Here is a 25,853-nt window from a genome sequence, read left to right as displayed (position 1 = left end):
TGTGCTGGGGAAGATCCCCAAACCTATTCATTTCATGGAAAAAACACAGTTTCAAGAACCTCAGCTATCTGAGCTGGTTGGGTACCTGGGTGACTGATGTTACATTTGCTCCATGTGTTGGTAATGGGCTGCACCTTCCGAGGACTGTGGGCACAGATGGAGCTGGCGGGAGGGTTGGCAGAGCCATGGGGTGATGCTCTGTGGGGCTCTACTCACCCCATGCCCTTCCATGGCTGGCATAAAGCTGCACAAGGAGGGCACCTTGTGATGGGTGTTAGCAATGGGAACAGGCACGGGAAGGCTCTGCTACTTTTTTGGCCGGTGCATAAAAAGTGGCAAACGGTTTTGGCACCCGGTGCCTTCCATAAATCACCTGGAAGAGGCCAAGGCGTTCGTGGTGTTCCACAGCTTCCATTCCCAAATGGTTGTTAAAAGAAAGCTGGAGTAACAAGCAATGATTTAAGGCGAGCAGCAGGAAGGTTGGTGCCAGCTCAGCCAGCACAGTGCGAGCCTGGGGGAGAGGAGCAGGGCTCCCTGCGGTGAGCTGCAGAGCCCCAGGGGCACTGTGGGCACCCTGCCCCAGGGGAGCAGGCATCCTACAGACATCCACCACTCCCAAAAAGTACTGCTTGATTTTTTAATTAGATCCAGGCTTCTCTTAATTTCCCGTTTATTCTTATCTATTAAGCTTTGAGAACAGCATTAATTAATTGGTTTATAAAACCAAGGCGAAATGAAGCGCGGTACAACAGTGCGCTGTATTGAGCTCTTTCTGCGGGGAGGAAAACTTCAAAGTTTCTGTGTGTATATATTACAAAGAACTGGAAATCCCTTCCTTGACTTGTGTGTACAATATCTGAGGCAGCCCCGAGCTTTGACTCCAGCATCATTTCTTTACAGTTTACTGTTTAATCGAAATCAGCGTGCTATGAATGACGTTACCAGCGAAAAACGAGCTTTTGTTGAACGATCAACATTGGCCATCGTCTCAAAAGTCTTCTCCTGCTGTGATGGTTCACCTGGAGGTTCCTTGCATGGGATCGGGCGTTCCTTCCTCCATGCCCTCATTGCTGGGGACCCGAAGCCAAGCAAGCTCCATCTGTGCCCACGGGTGCTGGCAGAGCCCAGAGCACACCCTGGTACCCTGGTTTGTCTGCCACGCTTCTCATTAACTCTCTGTCACATCACCAGGAAGCCAGGTTAATTGCAGGCAGAGTGCTGGATTTATGAGCTCATCTGGGCTCTGCGTCCACACATTGGCAGAGGTGTTTCCTTGGATGAAATCTTTTTCTCTTCGTTCCACGGCAAGAATGGACTTTCTGTTTCAGTTACTTCTGACAGTCAGACATGGCAGCCATCTCCCCCTCCCCTTTATTTAAAAGAAACACAACAAAGCCTCACGGCAACAGTTTATTGCTCTAAATCAGCTCGTGGGTTATTAAAGCAAAAAGGAAAAAAAAAAACAAATTAAAAAAAAAAAAAAAGGGAAAAAAGTCTCCCTCGAACTCCTGCCAAATAAAATGCGAGCATCAGCCAAACTGTCAAAGGCAGATCCTGCAACGATGGGATGAGAAGGTTTATTACACTTCCAGCTTCTGGGGAGGGATGTTACAGCCCCAGGATGCTGGGGCACTGATGGCAGAGCTGCGGGCGCTTCGTTTCTTTGCACACATTGGGAAGCCATTAAGTGAACTGACGACAGATCCCTCAGCATTGCAGCCCCACGGCACCCCTCCGCATGGGCCAGCTCTGGTGTTCTGCCCATTAAAACGTGGAAGAAACAACCCAACGGAGAGCCCACAAATTAGAGAAGCAGGAAACCTCAAATGATGTGCAAAACAAATCCAAGAGAAATTTTCCATCACTTTTGCTACAGAGCTCAGCCTTTCTAATCTTAATACACTGCGAAGCGAAGTCTTTGCGAGATCAATGAGCCCTTTGGGTTCCAACCCCCAGTGCTGTGTGGCCGAAAGCTCTGGGAGCTCTGGGATGTGGCACAGAGGTGGGTCTGAGCCACAGCCACAGCTCTGGGTCCTGGTCCAGCATTTATGGGTGCGTCCTCTGCAGCAGAGGGAGTTTGATGGTCAAGGAAAAAAAAGAAATCAATGAGAAATCCACAGTGTGGTGTTGGTGGGGTGGGATGGAGTGGGACTGTGGTGAGGGGGGGGAGGTGATGGAAGGACTCCTGCAGTGCTGGCATTATACAACGGCGTTTCCTGCAATAATCCATGCACTCCCCTGCCCTGTTCTGTGTTCCTGCTGTTCTCAAAGGTCTGGAATTGAAAACAAGGAAAGCACGGCACGCTCTGAGGGACAGCACGTGCAGAGTGCCATCATCCAGGGACACTGCTGGGCCGTGGTTTGTGAGGCTGCTCTATTTGTGGAGCGCAGTGGGGGGGGGTGTGAAAAACAGGGCTTTAAGTTCTCAGGGTTCACACAGACTCATTTGTTGCTCGTTTTGTTGTGTGAGATTTCACACCCCCACTTTGGGTGCTAAAGCTCTGGCAGCACTGCAGGGTTTCGGCTGGTTTGGGGCTCTCAGGACCCTCTGAAGTGGAGCTGTGAGCCACACGTGGGGGCTGCAGAGCAGTGGTGAACTTCAGCTGAGCTGTGGGATTTTCCAGTGCCACTCAAAGTGCCTGCAGTTCCAGAGAGGGCACCCGTGCTGTGCAGCTGTAAAACCAAACGGGCTCTCCATCTCACCCTGCAATGTGCCGTCCTGCTTTCCTGGGCTCATGGCTTCTCTGATTGCTGCTGTACAAATTAATTAAAACGGGGCATTACTTACCCAAACCATCAAAACCTGTCTGCCGCGTGCCCAGACTGACCCATGGCACTGACCATCCTGCTTTTGTGGGTGGAAACCTATTGCTTCCATTGGAGCTGCTGTCCCTTTCTGCCCAGGCTGCCCCACACCCCGTAACTCACTTGGGGTCAGTAAGAAGCTGTGACCTCAACAAGAGCCCACAGTGTCACTCAGCCTCCTCATTCCCAGAGGACACTGCCTTGAGTCAGGCCTTTCACTGTGGGTACAGCTGAAGGGCTGTGCACGCTGTGGCTGTGCTTACTGCTGGGCTCTGCTCTGGGTTATGTTTGGTGGCACTTCTCAATGACCTGGCACTCGTTCACATGAGAAAATTCCTCTTTTCCCTTTTTTCTCCTTTTCTTTTGCTCGAGGTTCACAAGCTCAGGAATATATCTTGTTCCAAGTCACGTGTCTTTATTAATTTTATATACAATCCAGCTTTCTCTATTTCTTGTTGGGAATCTCGCATTGCAAATAATTCTCCTTTCTTTCTTCCTCCTGTAGCTACCATTCCATAACCAGTGACCTCTGCATTGCTTCCCACAGATTGCTGACGACCTGGGAAACGAGAAATTCTGCGTCGATGCCAACCAGAGCGGAGCTGGGACCTGGCTGAAGTACATCCGTGCAGCCTGCTCCTGTGCAGAGCAGAACCTCGCCGTGTGCCACATCAACGAGCAGGTAACAGCCCCAGCACTGCTGCCTTGCTGCACTCATTGCACCATGCACACAGCAGCAGCACGGAGTGGCTGCAGCACCCATCCATGCAGCAGTGCCACTGCAGCGCCCATAGCAGAGCTCTGTGCAGCCCCGTCTTCCAGGGCTGTGGTGGGGAAGGTTGTGAGAACTGTTAACACCTGCTGTGACACAGGTTGTGCTCATTAAGCACGTGGGAGCCACTGGTGGTATTGCAGTGCCTTCAGAAGCACAGAAAGGTGATGCTGCGAGCTGTTGGTGGTAGGCAGATGCGGTGGCAGGCTGTGAGCTCAGGTTGGGTTTGGGTGACAGAGGGGTGGGAGAGGATCTGGGGGTCTGCAGGGAAAACAGAGGCCTGATGGGCACAGGGGGAAATGCTGGGGGAGCGGTGTGGGTGTCCGTGGGGGGGGTGCAGATGGACTGAATGGTTTTGATGTTGGTCCCACAGCTGCGGTGACCTTTGTTCTCTGTGCAGGGGATGGGGCATTCCAGGAATTAAAGGGCCATTCTTTGTAGAGCTGTTTGAAACTCAAATCCAAAAGTGGATTCGGGACAGCGATCCAAGCTGGGAGCTTCACAAACCTCAAGTTGTCAGTAGGTCAGATATCAGCTCCTGGTTGAGTCCTGAGGCAGTCGTGCTGTGACTACAGCTAGCAAAGAGGAGGCGGGTTTGGATGCAGGGCTGGAAATACAAAAGCAAGACCAGCCTGCAGCTGATGGGGATGCTGTGGTGGATCTGAAGGAAGGCAGCTTGTGTAAAATGGGAGAGTTCAGGTATGAGAGCACCTGCTTTGGTTTGTGTTAGGGATGCCTAAAAAAAGCCTTGCAGGAGGGGAAACACAGCAGCTTTAATTGATAAAGACCACTGGTAGCATGATTGCAAGGTGAAGCTAATGATTGTAACGAGATGCTTGATGAAATGAATGTGACTCCAGCAGAATCTAGCCTTTCCCTAATAGTTATTGAGGGTTGAACTATAGCTCTTAAAAAAAAAAGCTGCTGCAGAAATGTGATTGTGTCCACTGAGTAACTTTGTTCTCAGGACAAACAGAGGGGTGCAGGGTTAAAGATGCCACACAGAGGTGATGGTGACCATTTAGTGCTGTCATGCTGAAGGATTCTTGCCATGCAAAGCTCACGAGTGCATCTATGGACCAGGCGGACCTTTCAGGTCATAGTTTGTGTTTTGGGGCTCTGGTGCGTGCAGGGAAGGGCTGAGGTTGGGGCCAGGGCACTTTGGGAAGCTCTTTCTTTGCTGTCGGTGCTGTTGGTGGCCGCTGCGCCTTCTCTGTGGCCTTTCCTGCTGGCTCGCATTCCTCCTCTCGCACTCCAATAACCGCAGTCAAAGCACACAGCACCCTTTGGGGACGGACATCGGACAACCCGGGAGGGCTGGAAGCGCTGCGGGGCTGTGCGGGGCTGTGCGGGCGGAGCGTGCCCCCTGGTGGGACCGGGCGGGATGGGATGCGATGGGACGGACGGACGGATGGATGGACGGACGGGGCGGCCGCACTCGGAGGTTCGGCTGCGGTTCGGGCTCGAGGTTGGGGGAGGTCCCAGGGAGTCCCGGAGCAGCGCTGGAGAAACGGCATGGCTGTAACGAGAGCTGGTAGGGATGCGCTCAGGGAAGGCAGGAGATGGGGCAGCGTGGTGGCTGCAGTGCGGGCAGGGAGCCTGCGGGGGGTTTCTGAATTCAGTACGGAGAAGTGGAGCAAAGGGACCCGAAGAGCAGCGCAGTGCTGTCAGCAGCACCCGTGGGCTGTGATGGTTTGGGGTCTTTATTCCCCGTGGGCACAGAGCTGCAGCTGAGAGCTGCTCCGGGTGACTTCTGGTTGATATCCTAGAAAGAACGTTGTGCGTTGCTGTTGGAGGGAGAGCAAAGAGATCCTTGCAGTTAATGCCTCGTGTCTGCTGGATTCCAGCAGTGCTCTGTAGCAGAGGGAGGGGTGTGGTGGACTCGGAGAGTTTGGTGAAGTCCTGCAGAGGACACAGAGCCCTGGGATGCACGGGGCCGTGGCACAAACTCCCACCTCCTATTGCTGTGCTTTCTGGTTTCCTTCCTCATCAAAGCCATTCCTCACGGCTCACACGGGCACTGAGATGGGGCACCCAGCTGGGAGGGGTCTGAGCTCTGCCTGTGTGCTCTGAAAACAGATCCCACCACCGGTAGAAGTGGGCTGGTTTGTGTGCTGGTGTTGAGTGCGGTCCTCGGGTTCCAGGTGAGAGCAGCCCACAGGAGAAGGGTGTGAGGGTGATGCTCTGTGATCACGAGGCCCATTTGGGCTTAGAGAAGCGGAGAGTTCAGTGTTTCAATTCCATCAGGTTAATCATCCCTTTGCTGTAACGAGTACACGGAGCACGGAGGAGGTAGGAGAAACAATGGGAAGATCTTTGTGTAATTTGAATGAGGGAGGCTGTTACTGTAAATACTACTTTGTGGTCCAAACTGCGTGAAACTTGACGTGCACGGAGTAAAATAAAGGCAGGAGAAAGAGCTCTTAGTAGCAATTATGCAAATCAAGTGACAGCCCCCCCTGTTAGCTGGAATAATTTGAGTTATTGGTTAAAAATGTAAAGCGCACATCTCTGCATATTTAACATGTCTCTCAATTTCTGTTTCTGCTTCGCAGATCTATTATAAAGTTATTAAGGAAATCGAGCCAGGAGAAGAGCTCTTGGTGTGTGCCAAGGAAGGCAGCTATTCCCTGGGGAACATGGCACCCAGCATGGAAGGTAAGGCAGTGTGCTGCACCCTCAGAGAGGGTGAGAGCCTCCATCCGTGCCCCAGGTGGCCTTGCACCTCCAGCAGCTGCTCATTTTTCTGCTTACTTTCACTCCTCACTGATGAAGTAGTTGTGTTGCTCGAAGCTGGGATTGGGTGGGGGCAACCTGGGCCGGTGGTTGGCACCCCTTGGAGGTGGGCACCCCTTGGAGGTGGGCACCCCTTGGAGGTGGGCACCCCTTGGAGGTGGGCACCCCTTGGAGGTGGGCACCCCTTGGAGGTGGGCACCCCCAGGCCAGGGCATCCCATGGCTCAGTCTCACTGACAGCAGGGTGCAGGGCTGGGGTTGCTCACCGAGGGAGAAGTTCCCCGGGCTGCCCAGCTGGCACCCAGCACACCAAGCACTGCTCGCTTCCTCGTGTGTTTTCCTCTGAATGCACTGCTGCTCATTTCTGGAGCTCGGTAGCCACACCGGCCGTGGAAAAGCCCTTTGTGCTCCCCACGTGAGGTGTTTCCTGGTAAGGCAGGGTCTTTGGTAAGCTCTTAGCTGGAACTGTTGCTCTGTAGAACGAACGGCAGGAATGCAAGTCACTTCACCTGGCCATCCCACGGCCCATTTGTTTGCCTTTGCCTGTGCAGGATTTGATTTCGGGTTTGCAGTGCAGCACACAGGCAGTGTGGAACAGCTCTCAGTGCAGTGGTGCACCCAGGGCTCTCCAAACAGCAGCTGCTCCCTCACCAAGAGTTCAGCTTCAGAATTACTGTCTCGGTTTTCTCCCCGCAAGGAAGTGAATCATTTTCTTGAGATGGACACAGAGCTGGGTGATTCCTGCACACATTGTGATGCAGTTCTGTGTCCCTTTTCCGATGCCTCAGAGACACCGGAAAGAAAACTCCGCACCATTTTGCATTTGTTTCCAACAGGCTTTTGTGTGGACATGCAAATAGTGCTCCTTGTTTTCCATCTCTGCCATTCTGTAACGTTTATCTGTGTCTTCCTGTGCTTTTGCCACATAATTGCTTTCAAACTGTAAGAGGCCAGCGTTAAATATTTGACTTCTTAATACTTGTGACTTTCGGTAATGCTCTCTTCCTGCTGCCTGCACCCCCATTTCGCCTCAGAATTAACAAGAAAGAAAATGCAAAATTGTTCCACGGGAAGATAATTATCATAAAAATCTTTTATCCAAACCCCAGCCAAACACAGCAGACCCCTTATCACTGCAGGAATTTTGAGTAGGGCACTTGAACTCCTTTGAGATTCAAGTCTGGTAGATTAGCATGTAGATGCCACATAATTGTGTTCCCCTTGGTTTCTCTGAAAGCTATTAGGCACTGATTTATTTTTCTGTTGCATTCCTGCTTTGTCCTGAGTGTTACTGATGGAACTTTAGATAGACACATATAACCATAGATTTGACAAACAAGACATAGAGAGCAGGCAGCAATTTTTTGTTACTGGATTTCTCTTTTCCTTTCATCCCCTTCTCCTCCGTCAGGCACTGAGGCAAGAGCTGCTTTTGAAGGGCAGTATTTGTATTTGCAGCACTCTTGGAAGGAGAAAGAACCCGAATGAGAGCTTGTTTAGAAGGGCGATTATTTTTATTTGTGATGCTGAAGGGAAGGAAAAACGCTTTAATGAACCTGAAGTGTAGGAACGGAGTGTCACATCCAAAGGCACGGAGCAGAGCGGGTCGGGTGAGCTCCATTCCCAGCTCCTTTGTGCTGGGGTGGCTGTGCAGGGTGCTGTGCTGGCCCAGAGCCCACAGCCTTGAGAGCTGATTCCTAATATTCTGCAATCTAGCAACCGGGGTGCAGTGTTGGGCACTGACATGGCCAGGCAGCGCCTGCAGGCAGTGACAGTACGTACAGCATGTGACTCTGAGGGCTTAGATCATATACATACGTATAGGTCAGTCCTTTAAAAATACCTTTGTCCAAACCCAGATATTCTGGGAGAAATAAAAGCATTTCTTTCCCTTTTATCAATCTCTTCTACCTATAGCAAAAGCTGGTGCCCTTGCCGCTAGCAGAGGTGGTGCAGCCGGAGCCGTAGGAAACAGACAGTGCTTTTTGGACTCACTGATGTGCCACAGCTGGGTCTCCAAAATGCAGATGCTGGATGTTCAGGGGAGCTTCTGTGGGTTGAGCTGTGGGGAGGGGAGCGCTAGGTTTGCTGAGTGAGCTGCTGGGCTGAGCTGCCCCACGTCGGCTGCTCTGCCCATCCTGATGGAAAGAAATATCCAAGCCATGTTTGTCAGGACGGTATCTGATAACAGCAGGTTTTATTCGCGATTGCAATGGCGGCGACCCGCAAGCAGGAGCGCGCCTATGGACACAACATGACAGCCTTTAGACCCTGTTTGCTCCGCCTTGCCTCCCCCTCCCCTGTTTCCCCAATGGCTGGGTACTCCAGGTTCACAATCTTATCAGAAGGTTTACATTTGCTATTCACTTGTTAATTTATTTGTTATCTGGTGTCAGTCAGCAGCCATCCTGTTGTTTGCAAGATGTCTCGGTGCTCTCCTTGTATTGATATGGTGATTTTCTTTAAAGTCATCATCGTTAAACAAAGAGCACTGGGGATGATGCCAGGCCTTCCCATGTCTCTTCAGGCGCTTCCTCGGGCAGACCTTCACTTGTTCTCTGGTTTGCTCTCGTGCAGGATATTCTTGCAGTGTGTGTGACAAAATATACATCTATACATCTCTATACAGAGTGTGCGTCCCTGGGAAGGTTCGTCTATACAATAAGTGATGTAAACTTATCAGAGATCTTCCCCAAGTTAAGTAGAAGGACTCCCAGAAAGAACTGTGATAGCGGAGATCATGAAATAAAAATGATATTATCCAATTCAAATGCAGAAACAACATTTGATTCCCACAGTCCCATCCCCTGCCCCACTCCTTGCCCCACGGCCTGTCTGTGCCAGGCCTGCTTCCAGCCCCTAACCACATGCAGGTGGAGTCTGAAACGCTGCTATTTAACTTCATGTGCTCCACGCTATAGGTGAGGTGAAACAAAACAACAAAACATAACGTGATACTTTGATTCCTTTTTTCTTTCTTTCTTTTGTTTGTTTTTCCCTATGAAAAGCAGTTTGCATTATTTTAATGTTAGGTTATACGCAGCCTCTCACTGGTGCTAGGTGGGTTCTTATGTCCTTATTTCCAGGTTTCCTTTCCCAGGGACTTAGAACACATGAGATGCACTTTAATGCTGTTCTACAAGCTGCCTGTAAGCAGGATTTCTGTAAGGAGCAGAATGGGGCTGATGCACAGCTCTGGGACAATGCTGATACCCATGCAGAGCATGCCAGCAGCCAGAATGAGTTGAAAAGAGGGAAGGATAGGGGTGTTTTCTGCTCTTAGCAATCCTTGTTTTAGTTAAAAATGCATCCTCCTGCCCAGCATCCCATCACCCCTCCATCCCAGCGTGGGCATGGGGCAGCCCCACCGCCACGTTCCCTTCTGGCCCCACCTCTCACTGAGTGCATTTCCACTCGTCCCCCCCAAGCAGCGTGGCTGACCACGGGCTTTCCTCTCTGAGAGTGAAGTTCTCAGAAAAAGAGCACAGCTCAGTGCGGGTGGAGCTGCAGAGCCCCGTGCTGTCCCCACTCTGTGCTGGAAAATGTACAGCTCTGCGCCGGTTGTTTGACTTGGCACCGTGGTCAGGATGCTGCCTTGTAAACTTAATAATAGCTGCCCTTTTTTTAATTTGTTTGACCTTGACTACAATAATTTATTACGTGCATTAGAGCTTGGTGTGTTTTTCTTTTTCTTTGGGGGGGGAAAAAAGTAGTGCACAGCACAACAGCCATGACTTGGGCTCCCTTCCCTTTCCCTCTGCAGCGCTCTGGTTCCCAACTCTGCTGCCCACGGAGGACAGCGGTCAGAGGGCACCAGCCCTGACCTGGGCATGGCATGCTTCTTCCTTTCCTTTCCTGGTGGCCTCTTTGGAGGAAGATCTCATTTGTTCTTTCCACCCCATGCTGCCCTGCCTGTGCCGGGCTTTCCTTGAGTGCTTAAAGCGAAACCCTTCTGCTGTCACTTGCAGATCTCCTGTTTGGTGGTTTGAATGACCTCACAGAGTACTGAATTTTCTTTACAAGCACAACCTTGGGTGAAATAGAATTCTGGAATGTCCTGACCCACAATCAGAGTCACCTGTCTGTCCGTTCCAGAGGAGCACACATTCCGCTGCGAGGACTGCGATGAGCTTTTCCAGTCCAAGCTGGACCTGCGGCGGCACAAGAAGTACGCGTGCAGCGCCGTGAGCTCGCTCTATGAGACACTGAATGATGACATCAAGCAGGAGGGCCTCGGCGATGGGCAGGTCTTCGAGTGCAAGGACTGCGAGAGGATGTTCCCCAACAAGTACAGGTATGGGGCTCGGGGTCTCGTGCTTTGGGCACTGCCCCTGGTGTGGGGAGCGAGGGCCTGGGTGGGCGCTGGGTGGCTCAGGGTACAGCAGGAGTGTGCCTTGCCTTCCCCCTGCCCACCCCAATAGGGTCAGCGGAGCATTTGGATGCCGTGAGCTGTTGGATAGCTTTCAGTCTCCCCTGGCTTCCGTAGGCTGCAGTGTTTCCCTGCCCCATCAGCAGCTGTGCCAGGGCTCTGCGTGCTCTCTGAGCTCCCCATGACCTTCCCAGGGCTGGCGTGGGGATGACGTGGTGGCCTGGGCAGCAGCTCAGTGACACCTGCTCCCCTCTGACGTCCTTCTGAGGGCACAGCACTGTGACGTGCTGCCACTGTTTGCTGCATGGATTTTATCCGATGTAATTCTTGGCCCTTTGAGATCAGTGGGTATAAAGAGGCTTTGTCATACTAAGAACTCTGACGTGGTCATAAGCTCCTCCTTAATCTTGCAGAAGCAATCTACAGTTCTTTTCCCAACACATCCTTTTTTTTTTTCTAATTGTTCATAAAAATAGTAGAGCTGTGGAACAGAAAAAGAGCAAAATAAGGCATTCAGATATTCTCTATCTTTTCTTAATTTGCAATGATTGTTGAATTATTTTTCTAAGACAACTCTAAATAAGAATGGAGCTTCTTTAACGGCACGATTCTTTGTCTTGCTGAAATTGAGCTGAAGCATCTCTCAAGCATGATGTGATGGGAACAGAATGCAGCCTTAAAGCAGAGATCTTAGAGATTTGTGATCGATTTGCAGTGTGGTTCTCACATGGTTCAGTGGCAGGTGCCAGGTACCAAAAAATGCTAGGGATTTTTCTGGCTTTGCTTCTTGTTATGAAGCACTCCAGGACTGTGCATCCAGAGCATGTAACACCTAGGCTGGTTTTCAAGGTTTTCATTGGTTCAAAGTCAGGTGGAGTGGCTGTGGTGAGGGGTGAAGAGCAGAACACTAAGGGCTTTCTCTATGTGAAGACAATATGAAGTTTTGGGTTGTTTTTCCAACAAGGAAAAATAGAGTCAGCAACATCAGTGTGTGCTCTGCATGCTGATGTGTTTAGCAGAGCTGGGGAGCGCTCCCACATCTGCCCCTGCCCCGGCAATCCGCTGTGTTTGATGTGCTGAGCAGCCCCCAATAAACCTGGTCAGCACACCTTGATCGTCTCAGAATTTCTCGGATGTTAATCCAGATCAAATCAAGGCTGCCACTGGGGAACTGGAATTGAGCATTTAGCAGCTGACTAAATAAATAAACGTTTGGCTAATCCCAGTAGGTTAAACAGATATTAGTTTGTCCATATTTGCTCTAACTAAACTCATGAATCACAGCGAACAGGAGCGTATTTTTACATACGCGCATGCAAAGTAGGCATTTCTTTGTGCACCTAAAGAATTTTGCGGTGTAAAGAGCAGCATTTATTGGCGAGATGAACGTTGCTGTCAGCTGATTGCCAGTTGATAAGGGCCGGGCCCAGGGGTGTTTTGTATCAGAACTCGGTGGGGGTGGTCCTGGGGGTGGGCAGGTGCTGACTGCTCGCCCTGGTCCAGCAGTGATGGTGGAGCAGCCTGCTGCCCTTTTGAGTGCTGTGGATGCCTTTGGACTTGAAGGCAGCTCAGTGCAATCGCTCTGTGCGCCGTGTTGTGTTCCCTCCTGCCCTTGGCTATGGCAGGACCGCGAGCCAGCAGCGGTGCTGTGCAGAGGGGAGGGCAGGGAGCCGTGCATTGCTGGGTGCAGCCATCCCAGCCGTGGCCCGCGTCCAGCAGCCGCCTCGCTTCGCCATCGTCCTCCTGCTCGGAGGGAGGCTGCCAGTTGGCAGGAGCTGAGATCGCCGGCTTTGGTAATAAAAGATGTCTGACGTTTAGAAGTGAAATGTGTTTGCACCTCATCGTGTTTCTTTCCGACGTTAAATTGCTCTCTTCTGGGAAGCTGCAGGCTTTGTGCCTGCGTGGATGGCAAGGCGATAGCCTCGGCAGCGGCCGTGCATATCTTGTCTTTCCCTGTGGGGATGCTGCTGGAATTCTGCTCACAAAGTGCTCCTTTTTCCTGTCGGGACCCCGGGGGCTCAGCCCCGGTTTTATCTTCCCTTGTGAAAAGTCACCAAACCCGTCAGCTTTTTGAGGCAGAGAGGGTGTTTGCCATCCATGAAACAAATACCAGACCTGTGTGCATGGCTGCAGCTCTCAGTGCCCCATCGTGAGCCCGCAGCGGCTCCTCCTGTGTCGCGGTGGGTCGCTGCTCCGTGTGGGGCACTGCGTGGGGCAGGCCTGGCTCTGCAGTCCCCCCACACACAGCCCTGTCTCTCCTCCCAAGCCTGGAGCAGCACATGGTGATCCACACCGAGGAGCGGGAGTACAAATGTGACCAGTGCCCCAAGGCCTTCAACTGGAAATCCAACCTGATCCGCCACCAGATGTCTCACGACAGCGGGAAGCGCTTCGAGTGTGAAAACTGCGTGAAGGTGGGGAGCTTCTGCTGGAGAGCCCTGGGGCTGGGGCTATGGCTGGGCTTATGCCTGGGGCTGGTGCTGTGGCTGGGCTTATGCCTGGGGCTGGGGCTATGGCTGGGATTGGGGCTGGGGCTGGCACTATGGCTGGGCTTGGGCTTGGGGCTGTGGCTGGGCTTGGGGACCATCCCGTACCCTGCACCCAGGCTCAGCACAGCCCCCAGCAGCCTCTCTTTCTGCTCCTCCCCGCTCGGTTCCGCACACTGAAGGTGTTTTCTCTTGCAGGTGTTCACCGACCCCAGCAACCTGCAGCGGCACATCCGCTCCCAGCACGTTGGAGCACGAGCCCACGCCTGCCCAGACTGCGGCAAAACCTTTGCCACCTCGTCCGGCCTCAAACAGCACAAGCACATTCACAGCACTGTCAAACCTTTCATATGTAAGTTGTCACGGCCATCGCGGAGCCGCGGCTCCTGCTGTAATTGCACGTATCCTGCGGGGCCCCCCAGTCCTCCCTGTCCCTCTGTCAGCAGCTGCTGTAATTTTATAGGTCAGAGAACGAGATGAACTTCTTTCTTTCTTTCTTTTTTTTCTTTTTCTGCGTGCTCCCTGTTTTTTCAGTAAACATTCACGGCAGTTTTTGACTTTCTTGACAAGTTAAAAGCTGAGTCTCTCAGCAGTCCCAGCGATGCTATTTTCTCATCTCCTTTCTTTCTCTCCTTTTTTTTTCCCCCCCCCCATAATAACTTCGAGTGTTTACTTATGTCACCAGCGTGAACACCTGGCACAGCCTGCCCAGAGTGTTTCCTTGGACCCACAGTGCAGATTTTGGGGTAGCATCAGAGATGAGTTTTTAAGAGTTTTATTTTTCCTTCTTTATTTACTTTGTGTTTCATCTAGATCGTGCTTGGAAACCAAATAAATAGCAGATTAACTGTCCTTAGTGCTCACTGTAGAGGAATATTTCTAAAGAAGGGTTTTCCCTCGAGGGCCATTTGTCTCCTTTCTTGTCATTTTGGGGCTGTATATTGTTTTAATTGACACAGCACCTATGGGATTTTGATAACCGTGTGGGTTGTGACACAACAAAGCCATGGAAACTTTAGGGACTGCTTCCTGACGCTCTTCAAAAAGTGCCATTAAAGCACAGAGCTGGGTCTGGGTTTGATTCCGGGCTTTGATGTTACGGTAGGGAAGCCACTGAACCCACTTCTGCCTTTTTCCCTGTTGGTATAATGGGAACAGTATGCAGGGGTGTCCTGGGAGGCTCGTTTCATTAGCGTGCTCTGCGATAATCAGATGGGTGTCAGCAGAGGAAGAAAAAACGCTCTTATTGCTCATTTTGATGCCATCTTTCATTTGATGACGGGCACATGAAAGAGATAATTTGAATCTCGTCGTATTGCCGCAGCGAGATGAATGATTTCTCCTCATAATCTCCTCACTCTCACCTCATAAGAATTAGGGAGTTGTCAGTCCAAATCAGCATGTAAAGCAACTGAGGCCAACTCTGCCTACTTCAGATGTACCAGGTGGAGCCACATGTGTTAATATGGAATCCATTAGCAACTTGAGGGGAGCTGTGAGGAAAAAAACCCTGCAAAGGCTTTTTATTATTGTTCAGAGGAACTTGGGTGGATTTTGTTGGGTTCCCTCCCCTACTATTGTACCTGGGGTTTGGATAAAGTTGTGTATATATATGTGTGTGTGTGTGTGTGTGTGTGTATATATATGTATACACGCACATATATATTTACACACACACATGTGAGGCTGTAGCAAGTCTTCCTGGTGAGGCAAATGGAAGAGCCCAGTTCTCTTGGAAAACGTCGCTTTTGTTATCTTCTGTTTTCTCACAATTTTGTGCTGCGTGGATACAGCATGACATCTTTTTTTCTGTGCTATTGTGAATGCATACAGTAAAAAAATAGCACAAACACAGCAGTGAGCCAGTGCAAACTGACAGAAAGTGTGCTTGGTTGTGATACCATCTGCTGAAGCAGATTAACGATTTATTATCGACTGGAGTGTGTGTGTGAGTGTGTGTGTGTGTTGCAAGCCACGATACAGCATCCCTTGGCACATGGCAAGGGGATGATTAAAATTAGGGGTAATTCTGTTCTGGCAAGGAAAATATGCACGCATCTTTTAAATAAATCCACCCAAATGTGACATTTCTTCAGAAATTGTGAGTAATTTGAGAGGAAGCTCACACAGGCTGTCCTTGTGCCTGGAAGGGTTTGCACCCACCGCTTGGTTTGGACATGCACAGTCCCTGTGGGTGCTGGGCACAGTGGTGATCCACTGAATTTTGGGATGTTTGTTTCAATGGAAATGGCCAGTTTGTCCAACTTCAGTAATCTTTGCTTTGAACTTCAGCAGAAGAGGCTTCCTCTGATATTTTCAGAGCCGCCACTCACCTGACTTGAGATACTCCAATACTAATGAAAATCCTAGAAAATAGAAAAGAAACAGAGGGAAAGTCAGGCTTCCATGTTCCTCTAAGTAAAAGTGAGAGGAAGGAAGGCAGGAGAGCTTGGTCATGGATCGGAGGGCTGAGCGTGGGCAGGATTTGGGTGCAGGTCCTTGCCTGCCTGCCTGCACAATGCGCCTTCCCTCTCTTTGTCTCAGCTTCCATGTTTACAAATTGGTGATAACAGAAGTTCTCCTGTGAAAGAAGTGTGTTAATTCACTCAGAAGTGGGGTTTATTCCTGTGTTGAAAGAGGCATTAGTACAAAGTTACGGTGTTTGGATATGTAGAAACGTTTGGGTGGGATTTCTTTTTTCCCCCTTTACGCTCTTCCTTCCACACCAGCAAAGTCCGTAGGTGAAAGCGGTCGTAAAAAAATCACGTTTTGAAAGCTCTGTATTTACAGATCATTAAAGAGGGCGGTGAGGTGGTGTTAGCTTAGCACTGCCAGCCCTGCTAATTCAACAAATACCGCCTCGGCCCCTCCGAACGGAGCTCTGGCTGGCAAGCGTTTATGGAACATCCCTACGGAGCGGTCACTTAATGGTACTGAAGAAAGCTCTCAACTCGCTCCGTCCCATTTCCTGTTAATTTCATATTGCTTTTGTTGTTGGTTTCTGTTGATGCTTTAGGTGAGGTCTGTCACAAATCCTACACGCAGTTCTCCAACCTCTGCCGTCACAAGCGGATGCACGCGGACTGTCGCACCCAAATCAAGTGCAAGGACTGCGGGCAGATGTTCAGCACTACCTCCTCTCTCAACAAGCACCGGCGCTTCTGCGAGGGCAAGAACCATTACAACCCCGGGGGCATTTTTGCCCCGGGCCTCCCCTTAACGCCCACCTCCATGATGGACAAATCCAAGCCCTCTCCCAACCTCAACCACACCAGCTTGGGATTTAACGATTATTTTCCGTCCCGTCCCCACCCGGGGGGTCTTCCATTCTCACCCGCCCCCCCTGCGTTCCCTGCCCTCACCCCGGGATTCCCGGGGATTTTCCCACCGTCTCTCTACCCCCGGCCCCCCTTGTTACCACCCACACAACTCCTCAAAAGCCCCCTCAATCACACCCAAGACGCAAAGCTTCCCAGCCCCCTCGGGAACCCTGCGCTTCCCCTGATCTCTGCGGTGAGCAACAGCAACCAGGCCGCCTCGGCAGAAGAGAAATGTGAAAGCAGCCTGGAGAACTCCTACCTAGAGAAGCTAAAAGCCAGGAACAGCGACATGTCCGACGGCAGCGACTTCGAGGACGTCAACACAACCACGGGCACGGACCTGGATACCACCACTGGCACCGGCTCTGACCTGGACAGTGACGCAGAGAGCGACAGGGACAAAACAAAAGATAAGAGCAAACAGATGGAGAGCAAGCCGGACTTTGTCAGCAGCTCCGTGTCAGCGAGCTCCACCAACAACACAAGCGAGATCCCTCTCTTCTATTCTCAGCATTCCTTCTTTCCTCCCCCAGAAGAGCACCTGCTGCCCACCACGGGAGCAGCTAATGACTCTATTAAGGCTATCGCCTCCATCGCAGAGAAGTATTTTGGGCCTGGCTTTATGGGGATGCAGGAGAAAAAGATGGGTTCGCTCCCGTATCATTCCATGTTTCCATTTCAGTTCCTCCCCAACTTCCCCCATTCACTCTACCCTTTCACGGAGCGAACCCTCAATCACAACTTGCTGGTCAAGGCAGAACCAAAGTCACCCAGGGACCTCCACAAAGTAGGCAGCACCAGCTCGGAGTCGCCCTTCGATCTCACCACAAAGCCAAAAGAGATAAAGCCAATCCTGCCACCGCCGAAGGTCCTGCCAGCCCCGTCCTCAGGGGAGGAGCAGCCATTGGATCTGAGCATCGGCAACCGCATCCGAGCCAGTCAGAATGGAGGGAGAGAGCCACGGAAGAACCACGTTTATGGGGAAAGGAAACTAATGGCAAGTGAAGTCTTACCCAAGATTTCCCAGTCTCAGCTGCCTCAGCAACCATCCCTGCATTATGCAAAGCCATCACCCTTTTTCATGGATCCCATCTACAGGTATTAACATGCCCTGCCTTAATTGTTTCCTCTAATGAGCTGGTTTTTGAGCTGGTTTTCTAGCTGGCATCATCACTCGAGGCGGATCTGGATGTGGGCTGTTCAGGAAGGGCAGCACATGTCCGACAGGCTCGATGTGTCCATACTGCCTGGCAGTGCTTGTCTGCCCTTCGTCACAGCACGCTGAGTTTTGTGAATCAAAAGGGCCGAGTAATTGAAAGGAGTGCTCGTAATCAATATGTATAAAGAACACATCCTTATTTTGGTAAAGAAGAAACTTGACCTATTAAAGGACTCTCCCACGAGCCAACGCTAAGATGGCACTTCTGCTGGGGAAATTCCAGAGGTTTGATTTGATAAGAATGCAGAGTTCAGATGCCTCAGAGCCTGGGCTCTCATGGCTTGGGAATGAGTCAGGAGCCCTGGGAGTCTGCAAATGCAGCTCTCCCACTCACTTCTTTGATGGCCCTTTGTGAACCACTTCACCTTTTTTTTTTTTCTCCCCACCTCCCTTTTTCTTTATAATTCCTTCTTCAGTTCATAGGAACTGCTGTTGCAGACTCAGCCTTGTGAAATGTTTTTAAGGCTGGAGCAGCAAGTGCTGTGTAAATCCATGGTAGAGTGTTATCTTGACTCTCCCAGAGGCATGTATTGTTCTTAAAAGATGCACAGGGTTTTCTAGTTTCACTTTGCACAGAAGGGTTTTGGGGGGAGGAGTGATGCATTGTGTTGCTCCTCTGGTAAGTTGTGCATGGAAAGGGGAGTAGGTGAAGTTATGCAAGTGCTGGTTAGACTTCCAGAGGAATGAATTCAGAAGGTGTAAAGGAGGGGTTTGTGTCTGTTTCTAAAGGGGAATGGCTGTGAGCTTTTGAAGATGAGCATAGCAGTGAGCCTGCATGCAGCATAGCCCAGGGATGCAGTTGTCACCTGGCAAATACCATTTGTTGGCTCTTAGAAAGGAGGCAGCCCAAACCAGCTTCGTTTAGACATTAAGCTGTCTGTTAATTACTTCTCCCTTAGGACACATGAAGTGTTTCGTAGCCATGGGTTCGACCCCGTGGCTCCATGTCTGATTGGGCACTCGGCTCTTGCTCAGACCAGCAGGTATTTCTGGAGTTAGTGTGTTGCAGGGCTGCATAGAGCCCAGTGGTGCCCAGGCTGCTGGCAGGGGATGGGTTGTGCTGCGGTCGTGGTTTCGTAGTGCTGGAAAGGCTCAGCATCACCGCAGGGCTGTGGTGTCAGCACTGGGATGGGTTGTCAGAGCCTTCAAAGGAGCGGCTCACGGCGAGGTGGAGCAGCACCTATGTCACTGCCTTGCTGCTGCTGGATGGCTGATAACTGTGGGAAAAAATGATGTCAATGCATAGCGGGGCCAAGGAGCTGTCAGCTGAGATGAGGATTAGTGAGCCCTCGGTGCCTGCTGCTGGGAGAGCGGCTCTCGCTGTGCCAGCTCTCGGGGCTGATGCTGTCACAGCCTGCGTGCTGCCCATCCGTGATGGGAAGGGCTGCATCACGAGCTGGGGTGTGTAACGTGGGCATCTCCTGGGGAAGGAAGGCAAAAGGGCTGACGTGCGCAGTCTGTTATTCATTGATGCAGGAAAAAACGTAGAGACGTGGGGTAGGGAGGCAAAAGCTGGGAGTCTGAGTAGGGTTGTGCCACCTCTGGGCAGGCTCAGCTGGAATGTTAAAACAACACGGGCTGCAAAAGCAGCTGCCAGTTAAAATAGCAGCCCAGGGAAAAGCATGAAGGCCCAAAAGACAGATGGAAGGGAAGGACGGGGCATCGCGCGATGCATTCCAGGGGACGCGTACGGTTTTAGTAATATGTTAAAATAGAAAGTCCGTGGCAGAGCTGCTTGTGAATCAGACTCCTGATGTAATGAGCCAAACAGCCGAGCGTCCAAGTCCCAGCTCGAAAAAATATGGAAATATTTTGTTTCTAAACTTCTCTTTATCAGACTCTCTCACATCATTTGGCTCCTTCCATTTTTCTCCCCAAGGCCACTTAAATCCTTGACATTTTCTCCTGGTGATATAATTTAATGCAGCCAGACAGCCTGAAATCAGGGCAGTTTTTAGCTCGGCCTCGTTAAGGTAACGTTCTCAGGCACTGGGCTGAGAAGATTGGCTTAGCCCCATGGCATGGCATGGCCGATGGGTCGTGAGCACCCTTTGCTGATGTTGGGCAGAAAGTTGCCTGGGTTGTTGCAGCTGTGAGCACGCTGACTCAATGTTCCTTCCAAAGCACAGTAATTGTGGGTGCATTGCAATCCCAGCTCTGCTCTTTTCTTCTCCCGAATTAAAAATAAATGCAGATTAAAGACAGCTCACTAATTAGCGCTCTGCGTGACTCTTCTTTTAAGCTATTTGGTAATTTGAGCCACGCACCAATCAGCTGAAATGTGGCAAAATGATTTGCTCTCATTTATGCTGGACTGACGTAGTTAGATGTGGAATGGGGATGGATTCCATTCCAGAGATTCAAAGATGCAACTGCAGTTGTTGGGGTTACTTTCACGCAACGTTGCCCTGCAGGATATTGCAGATTCTCTTTCTGGGTGCTTCCACACCGTGGTTTTCCTGCAAGGAGGATGTTTTGCGAAAGCACAGCCAGTTCTCTCAAAAATAGGGGTATGTCTGTAAAGCAAGGTGCTCAGGGATGGAATATGTGAAGGGGCCGCAGTGCCATCAGAAGAGCTTGGCTTGCCACCTCGCTTAGAAACCCCAACTGCTGCCCAAAGGAGGGGCTCTGTTTTCCACTGCCCGCAGTGAGTAATGTGTGGGTCATCATTAATAGCATCCAGCAGGAAGGGGAGAAAGATGTGTTAACAGGAGAGCAGCCTCGTGGGTGTCGTTGAAATGTTCAGCTGCTCCTTTGCTGCTGTGCCCTGGAAGGTACGTAACCCTCTGTGTTGTTGTCCAGCAGGGTGGAGAAGCGGAAGGTGACAGACCCTGTGGGTGCCCTAAAGGAGAAGTACCTGCGACCCTCCCCGCTGCTATTCCACCCCCAGGTAAAGCTCTACAGTAATAACTCAGTGCTGATTGAATGCCAAAGCCCTGTGATGGAGAAGTGCAATGAGGTCGCTGGCATCGGATTCTTTTCACCCAAGGGTCCAGAACGCCAGAATTTTCCTGCAGTTACTTTGAATGCTTACCCTGTGATAGCTAAACACTGCCCAGAATGGTGTTACTCCTTGTGCTCGTGGTTCCCTGTTTCACAATGTCCAGTGTGCTGTCAGTGCCCCCAGCCATCCCTGTCCCCCTGCTGGGAGCCCATTCCTGTACTCCTAGTTGCATTCACATGCATTGTTCTTGTCTGATAGCATTTCCCACCTTAGATTAATAACTTGCAGGTTTGTGAAAGCTGGATCCTGGTTGCTTTCACAGCTAAACTTAGTTCCTTCATTGTTTTGCATCAGCCTCTGAGTTTGGTTAATAACTTCCCCTGATTTTTCCTCCATACAGGCTGGATAATGGTGACAGGCTGGCCAGGAACATCCTGTGTTTGTGTGAGTTAGAATGGTGGGGATATCTGCCTGTAAAGAATCTGATAGCAGGGAGGAGCTAGTGCAGCAAGGAACCCAACGAGACGATGAGAAACGTGGGGGCCCTGGGCAGCAGCCGACATTGGGTGGAAGGCTGTTAACATTGTTCCTGAAATCCTGACCACGTCCTCTTCCCATGGCAATGAAAAGATGTGGAAGGTCTGGTTATCTCTGATGGCTTATCACGCAGAATAGCCTAAAATTTACAATCGCTCGAGCCCGAAACTTCCTGATAACTGATTTTTAGCGAAGGAGGCTGCTGTGTAATGATCACTTGGCCTCAAGAGTGGCTGTTCCCATGCTACAAACCAATCAGATATCCCAAGGACCAAAGGTAGATGAAGGCAGCTCGCTGGTTCAAGAATATGTGAGATTTTTCCTTGCCAGATCTCCATCCAGTGTTCTCGTGGATGTTTTCCTTAGCACTGTGATTTCAGAAGCTCTTGCTTCTGTTGTCTTCATTAGAACCAACGTCCGAATAGCAGGGGGCTGGAGGACCCTCCCTGTGCTTCTCCCATTCTAAGCCCACGTCTGCTCTCTGTTTCTGTTGTGCATCTCACAGAGGGCCTCACTGCGATGCCAGCCAGCCCAAAGCCATGCTAAAGCATCAGAAGGTGCTTGCTTTCTTACACTGAATTCCAGGCAACTTTCGCTCCTTTCCCAGTTGACGACAGCGGTGGCTGTGCTGTGAGGCATTCACACATTGTCTATTTCAAATGAAACTCTGGACAGCGTAAATAAACGATGTAACTTTCTGATAACTTAATGGAGAGCCTTTTCTCACCTGTGAAGTTTCTTTTTCTTCTCCCCATCCTTTTTATTATAACCAGGCAGTTGTTCCTTAAATAGCAGAGAGCCTTTAGCACTGGAGAGGCTATGGCCAGCGTTTAGAATTTTAAAATAAGCCTAGGGCTATCAAGCCAGCAAACATCTCTGACTAAGTGCCTAAAGAACAGGGCACAACAAAAGATAGCTCCAGGTACTGCAGCAAAGGGCTGAGTGACATAGCTCTGAAAGATCCGGATAGCATTTTAACGTGATGGTTTTGTTACATGACTGGCAGCTGGGGCAGAGCTTTTGCTGTAAATGATCAAGTAACCTTTTCAAGTGGCTGGCGCTAAGTATTACTTACTATTTATCATGGGCTGGGAGCCTCCAACCAAGGGGCTGTGGATCTATTATCGAGAAATGGGTTTTACTACTCCTCTTTTTTACAGCTTATGAATGGTTGTCAGCCTTCCACAATGTATTCTTTGGTGATTAAGACAACTTTTTTTTTTTTTTAATAGTCATACATTTTAAACAATATCTTGGCTCTCTCCCCCCCTTGCCCCCCCCAAACCCAGTTTAATAAAGTGTAAACGTGCAAAAGGTCAGCCCTTCCTGTACAATAGAGCATCTACTTTTGATATATGGCTTCCTACTGCCTTCCGCTGCTCGCCGTCTCCCTGCTTGCTGTCTGCCTCCATTCAGGCTCCCACTGCCCCCATTGCTCCCTTCCCACTGATGTCATCCGCAGTAAAGAGGCAGCTTTATTGCTGCCTTGTTTGTTTTATCCCCATTTTCAGCGTGGTATCTCAAAGTGCTCTCAAGAGTGCATAAAACTGAACGCTGGAGACGTCAGTGCAGTCCTCCAAGCTGCTGTTCTCTCTTGGATTTGGGTTTCCTGTTTTGCTTTAATGAAAGTAAAAGTGGGTTTTGGTTGAGCGTGGTTTTTTTGGGGTTATTTTTGGGGTTTTTTTTGGCAGGACTTTTGAGCACAACCTTTGCTTTCCTGCTCTCTTCTCACCTTTTGTTGCTTTCCCTTTTTCCCATCTCTCCACGTTTCTCTCTGTTTCTGGTGTTCACCCCCAGTGTTTCTGTGGCTGCTGCTGGGTCCCAGAACCCAAAGCTGTAGGGGAATGGCAGCCTTTCCTTTGGGGCCACCCTGCCAGCCCTGCATGCCTGCTGCTCCCACCCAAACAGGACTTGGAATCATAGAATCATAGAATAGAACCATAGTCTGCACTTCCAGGTGCAGACTGCAGTCCTCCCATAGCCGTAACTCACCAAACCACTGCTCGTTTTTGTTTTAGCTTGGCTGGACTTTCCTTTCCCTTCAGGAAGCTCAGCCACCTCGCACTCCTCCTTCCATCACCTTAACGGGCTCCTCAACCTTTCTGACATGTAATTAAAACGTCTTGGCCAGGCAAACTCTGCATGGCCCTGCTCCATCCTCAGCCTGATCTTCGCTGCAGGGCCCCCCTGCCTCCTGCCCAGCTCCCTTCATTCCCCCATCTCTCTGACACGAGGCCCTTCTGCTTGCAGATGTCAGCCATAGAAACGATGACGGAGAAACTGGAGAGCTTTGCAGCCATGAAGGCGGACTCGGGCAGCTCCCTGCAGCCCCTTCCCCACCACCCCTTCAACTTCCGATCGCCGCCTCCCACACTGTCAGACCCCATCCTGAGGAAGGGCAAGGAGCGTTACACCTGCAGGTGAGGGAGCACAGCAACCCCACGTGGGCATCCCCGCCACCCACACGGGGCTGGGAGGGAAAGCAGGGGGCAGCAGAATGAGAACGGAGCACGCCGATGACGACCGTGCTCCGAAATAGCTTGTTTTTGTCTGGTGGAAAATGGGCATCTTCTGTTTGCTTTGTAATCTTGAATAACCTCGGGAGCAGATCTGGAGATTCTCAAGCAAACGGGGCCCTTCCACGCCAAGTCTCTGGTGTGTGGTAGCCAATGCCACAGTTTGCAATGGGAAAGCAGCACAGTCTCAGCTATGCGAAGTGAAGGAGCTTTAGAAGCAGCAAGCACTGAGCTGCTCTTTGCACAGACAGTTCTATCCACAGCAATGCTCGTGTACCAATTGCAGCTAAAAATGTGTGTGTCAGAGCATAGTCCTGAGGGAACGGGAATCCATGCAAGCTCACACAGCTTTACCTACAAGTGTGTTGTTGTGATGGCTCTCCCTGCACCTTTCTCGTGGGCACTGGGTGGGCACAGACTTTGATGCAACTGCAGCGTTCTGCTCTGCCTCAAAAGCTCTGTGCTCAGGTTTCAGCTGGGTGGTTAGAAACAGCAGGTCTCCCACTACGAGAGGGACTCAGCTACGATTTATACACACAGTAGCCCATTACCACGTGGATTTTCATTATGGATTAACATTCACATTAACCATCCATCTTATGGACATCCAAATGTCTCTGAAATTAAGAAACTCAACTCATATTTCCTTCTGCAACATCAAGCGTTGGGCTGCCCAGACACAGAGCACAGCTTTTCCTCCTGAGTATTTTATTTCCCAATTAACATCTTTATTTATACTTCCCTTCCTTTTGAGTTTGCTATGAGTCAGATTTACTATGGAACGTGGTTCCTTCTCTTATTTTCTACTGCTGCATTTCCTTATTCTAAGCAGGCTGTCAGACTCACAGCAGTATATCCCAGTAACAGCAAAGCAAGGCTGCAGCATTCATCTGGAAGCGAATGCAATGAATTCTGAGGATAATCAAGTAGATTCTGTATAAGTGACCAACAGGGAACAGAGGAGAGGTCTGTTAACATCTCAGGTGGTTGGCAACACGAATGGGCAGCGCTGGATCTCCCACCAGAGGAGGCAGTGGGTGGTGCTGCTGATGCACTGACTTTGCTCTTGCCATCCTAGGTACTGTGGCAAGATCTTCCCGCGCTCAGCCAACCTGACGAGGCATCTGCGGACACACACGGGAGAGCAGCCCTACAGGTGATGTTACCCCCAAGAATCCCCTTCCCCAGTGCCTCCCTCATTCACCGCTCTGTGTTGGTGGGTTTTTTTTTCCCCTCGCTGTAAAGCTGTGCCAGTGTAACCCTGCGGTCCTATAGCATTTCATACCGTGATTCATCGGACTGTATGTTGTGTGTACCAGCCAAAAATAATCCAGCTTGGCAGCCTGCAGATAGGCACTTAGCTTATATTTAGATGTATGCTGGCAAAGGAGTGATCTGATTTCCAGTGTTGTTTCACACTCACGTTAACCATTCGTCTCAAGGACAGCTGAAGGTGCTGAATGTCTCTGCAAACCAGGCTGGTTTGAAGGGCTTGCCAGGAAAGGAACTGCTGGAGCTAGCTGGATTCCTTTCTTCTTTCCCTAATGCGTGTCAGAGATGCCTGGAGTTGTGGATCAAAACAAAAAGGCACTGAGCTCCCCCAAAGGGGGTCCTGTTCACCTCAGCCTTTCAGACTTCACGAGGAAATGGAGGTACAGAGGTGTGTGCAGAGAGCTGGAGCAGCATCTGTCTCCAAGTTGTTTTGCTCCGTGTTTTCTCTGACTGTTTTGCAGTCGGTTTCAAAACAAAGAAGAGACTTTGGCAGAAAAATGCTTTGATTCCTTTCTTTTTAGGATATGTATCTGTATTCATTTGGCAGAACTGAACGAGTGATGAATTGAGAGCTCACTTAAAACCAAGCGTTTTCCATAAGACAAGTCGGTGTGTTGCACGCTGTCAAACAGCAGCAGCAACTGCAGCAATTTTGCTTTGGGTAGTAATGTTGTGGTGTTTCCACACACAGTCCTAAGTTCACAGCAAAGCTGATGTTGTGGTTATGACAGAAAGAGAAACACAACCAAATCTGTAGCAGCAGAGCTCATCTGCTGCAATGCATGGCATTCTCATGCCTGGTTTTACTGAAGAAGCCACTTTCTTCCACACTGTGACCCATGGTGCATTCAGAGCCACTTTGTTTTCTATACAGATGC

General features: G+C 50.4%; 1 protein-coding gene across 15 annotated transcripts in view; it reads left to right on the top strand.

Annotated features, from left to right (window-relative positions):
- Positions 1-25,853, top strand: part of PRDM16 (PR/SET domain 16) — a 212,125-nt gene that overhangs the window by 176,841 nt on the left and 9,431 nt on the right. For 3 of the 15 annotated variants that reach the window (XM_048967892.1, XM_048967894.1, XM_048967895.1), the window contains 9 exons: positions 3,353-3,487; positions 6,133-6,235; positions 10,408-10,606; positions 12,948-13,095; positions 13,366-13,519; positions 16,184-17,585; positions 20,509-20,596; positions 23,438-23,607; positions 24,782-24,859. In XM_048967892.1, coding sequence (XP_048823849.1) covers positions 3,353-3,487; positions 6,133-6,235; positions 10,408-10,606; positions 12,948-13,095; positions 13,366-13,519; positions 16,184-17,585; positions 20,509-20,596; positions 23,438-23,607; positions 24,782-24,859 — 2,477 coding nt within the window. The other 12 variants (XM_048967897.1, XM_048967896.1, XM_048967903.1 and 9 more) reach the window with 12 other exon arrangements.

Source organism: Lagopus muta, chromosome 21, assembly GCF_023343835.1.
Source record: "Lagopus muta isolate bLagMut1 chromosome 21, bLagMut1 primary, whole genome shotgun sequence".
In the NCBI taxonomy this organism is placed as follows: domain Eukaryota; kingdom Metazoa; phylum Chordata; class Aves; order Galliformes; family Phasianidae; genus Lagopus; species Lagopus muta.
Note: the sequence above shows the minus strand (reverse complement) of the source record. Positions and strands in the feature narration are given on the sequence as shown.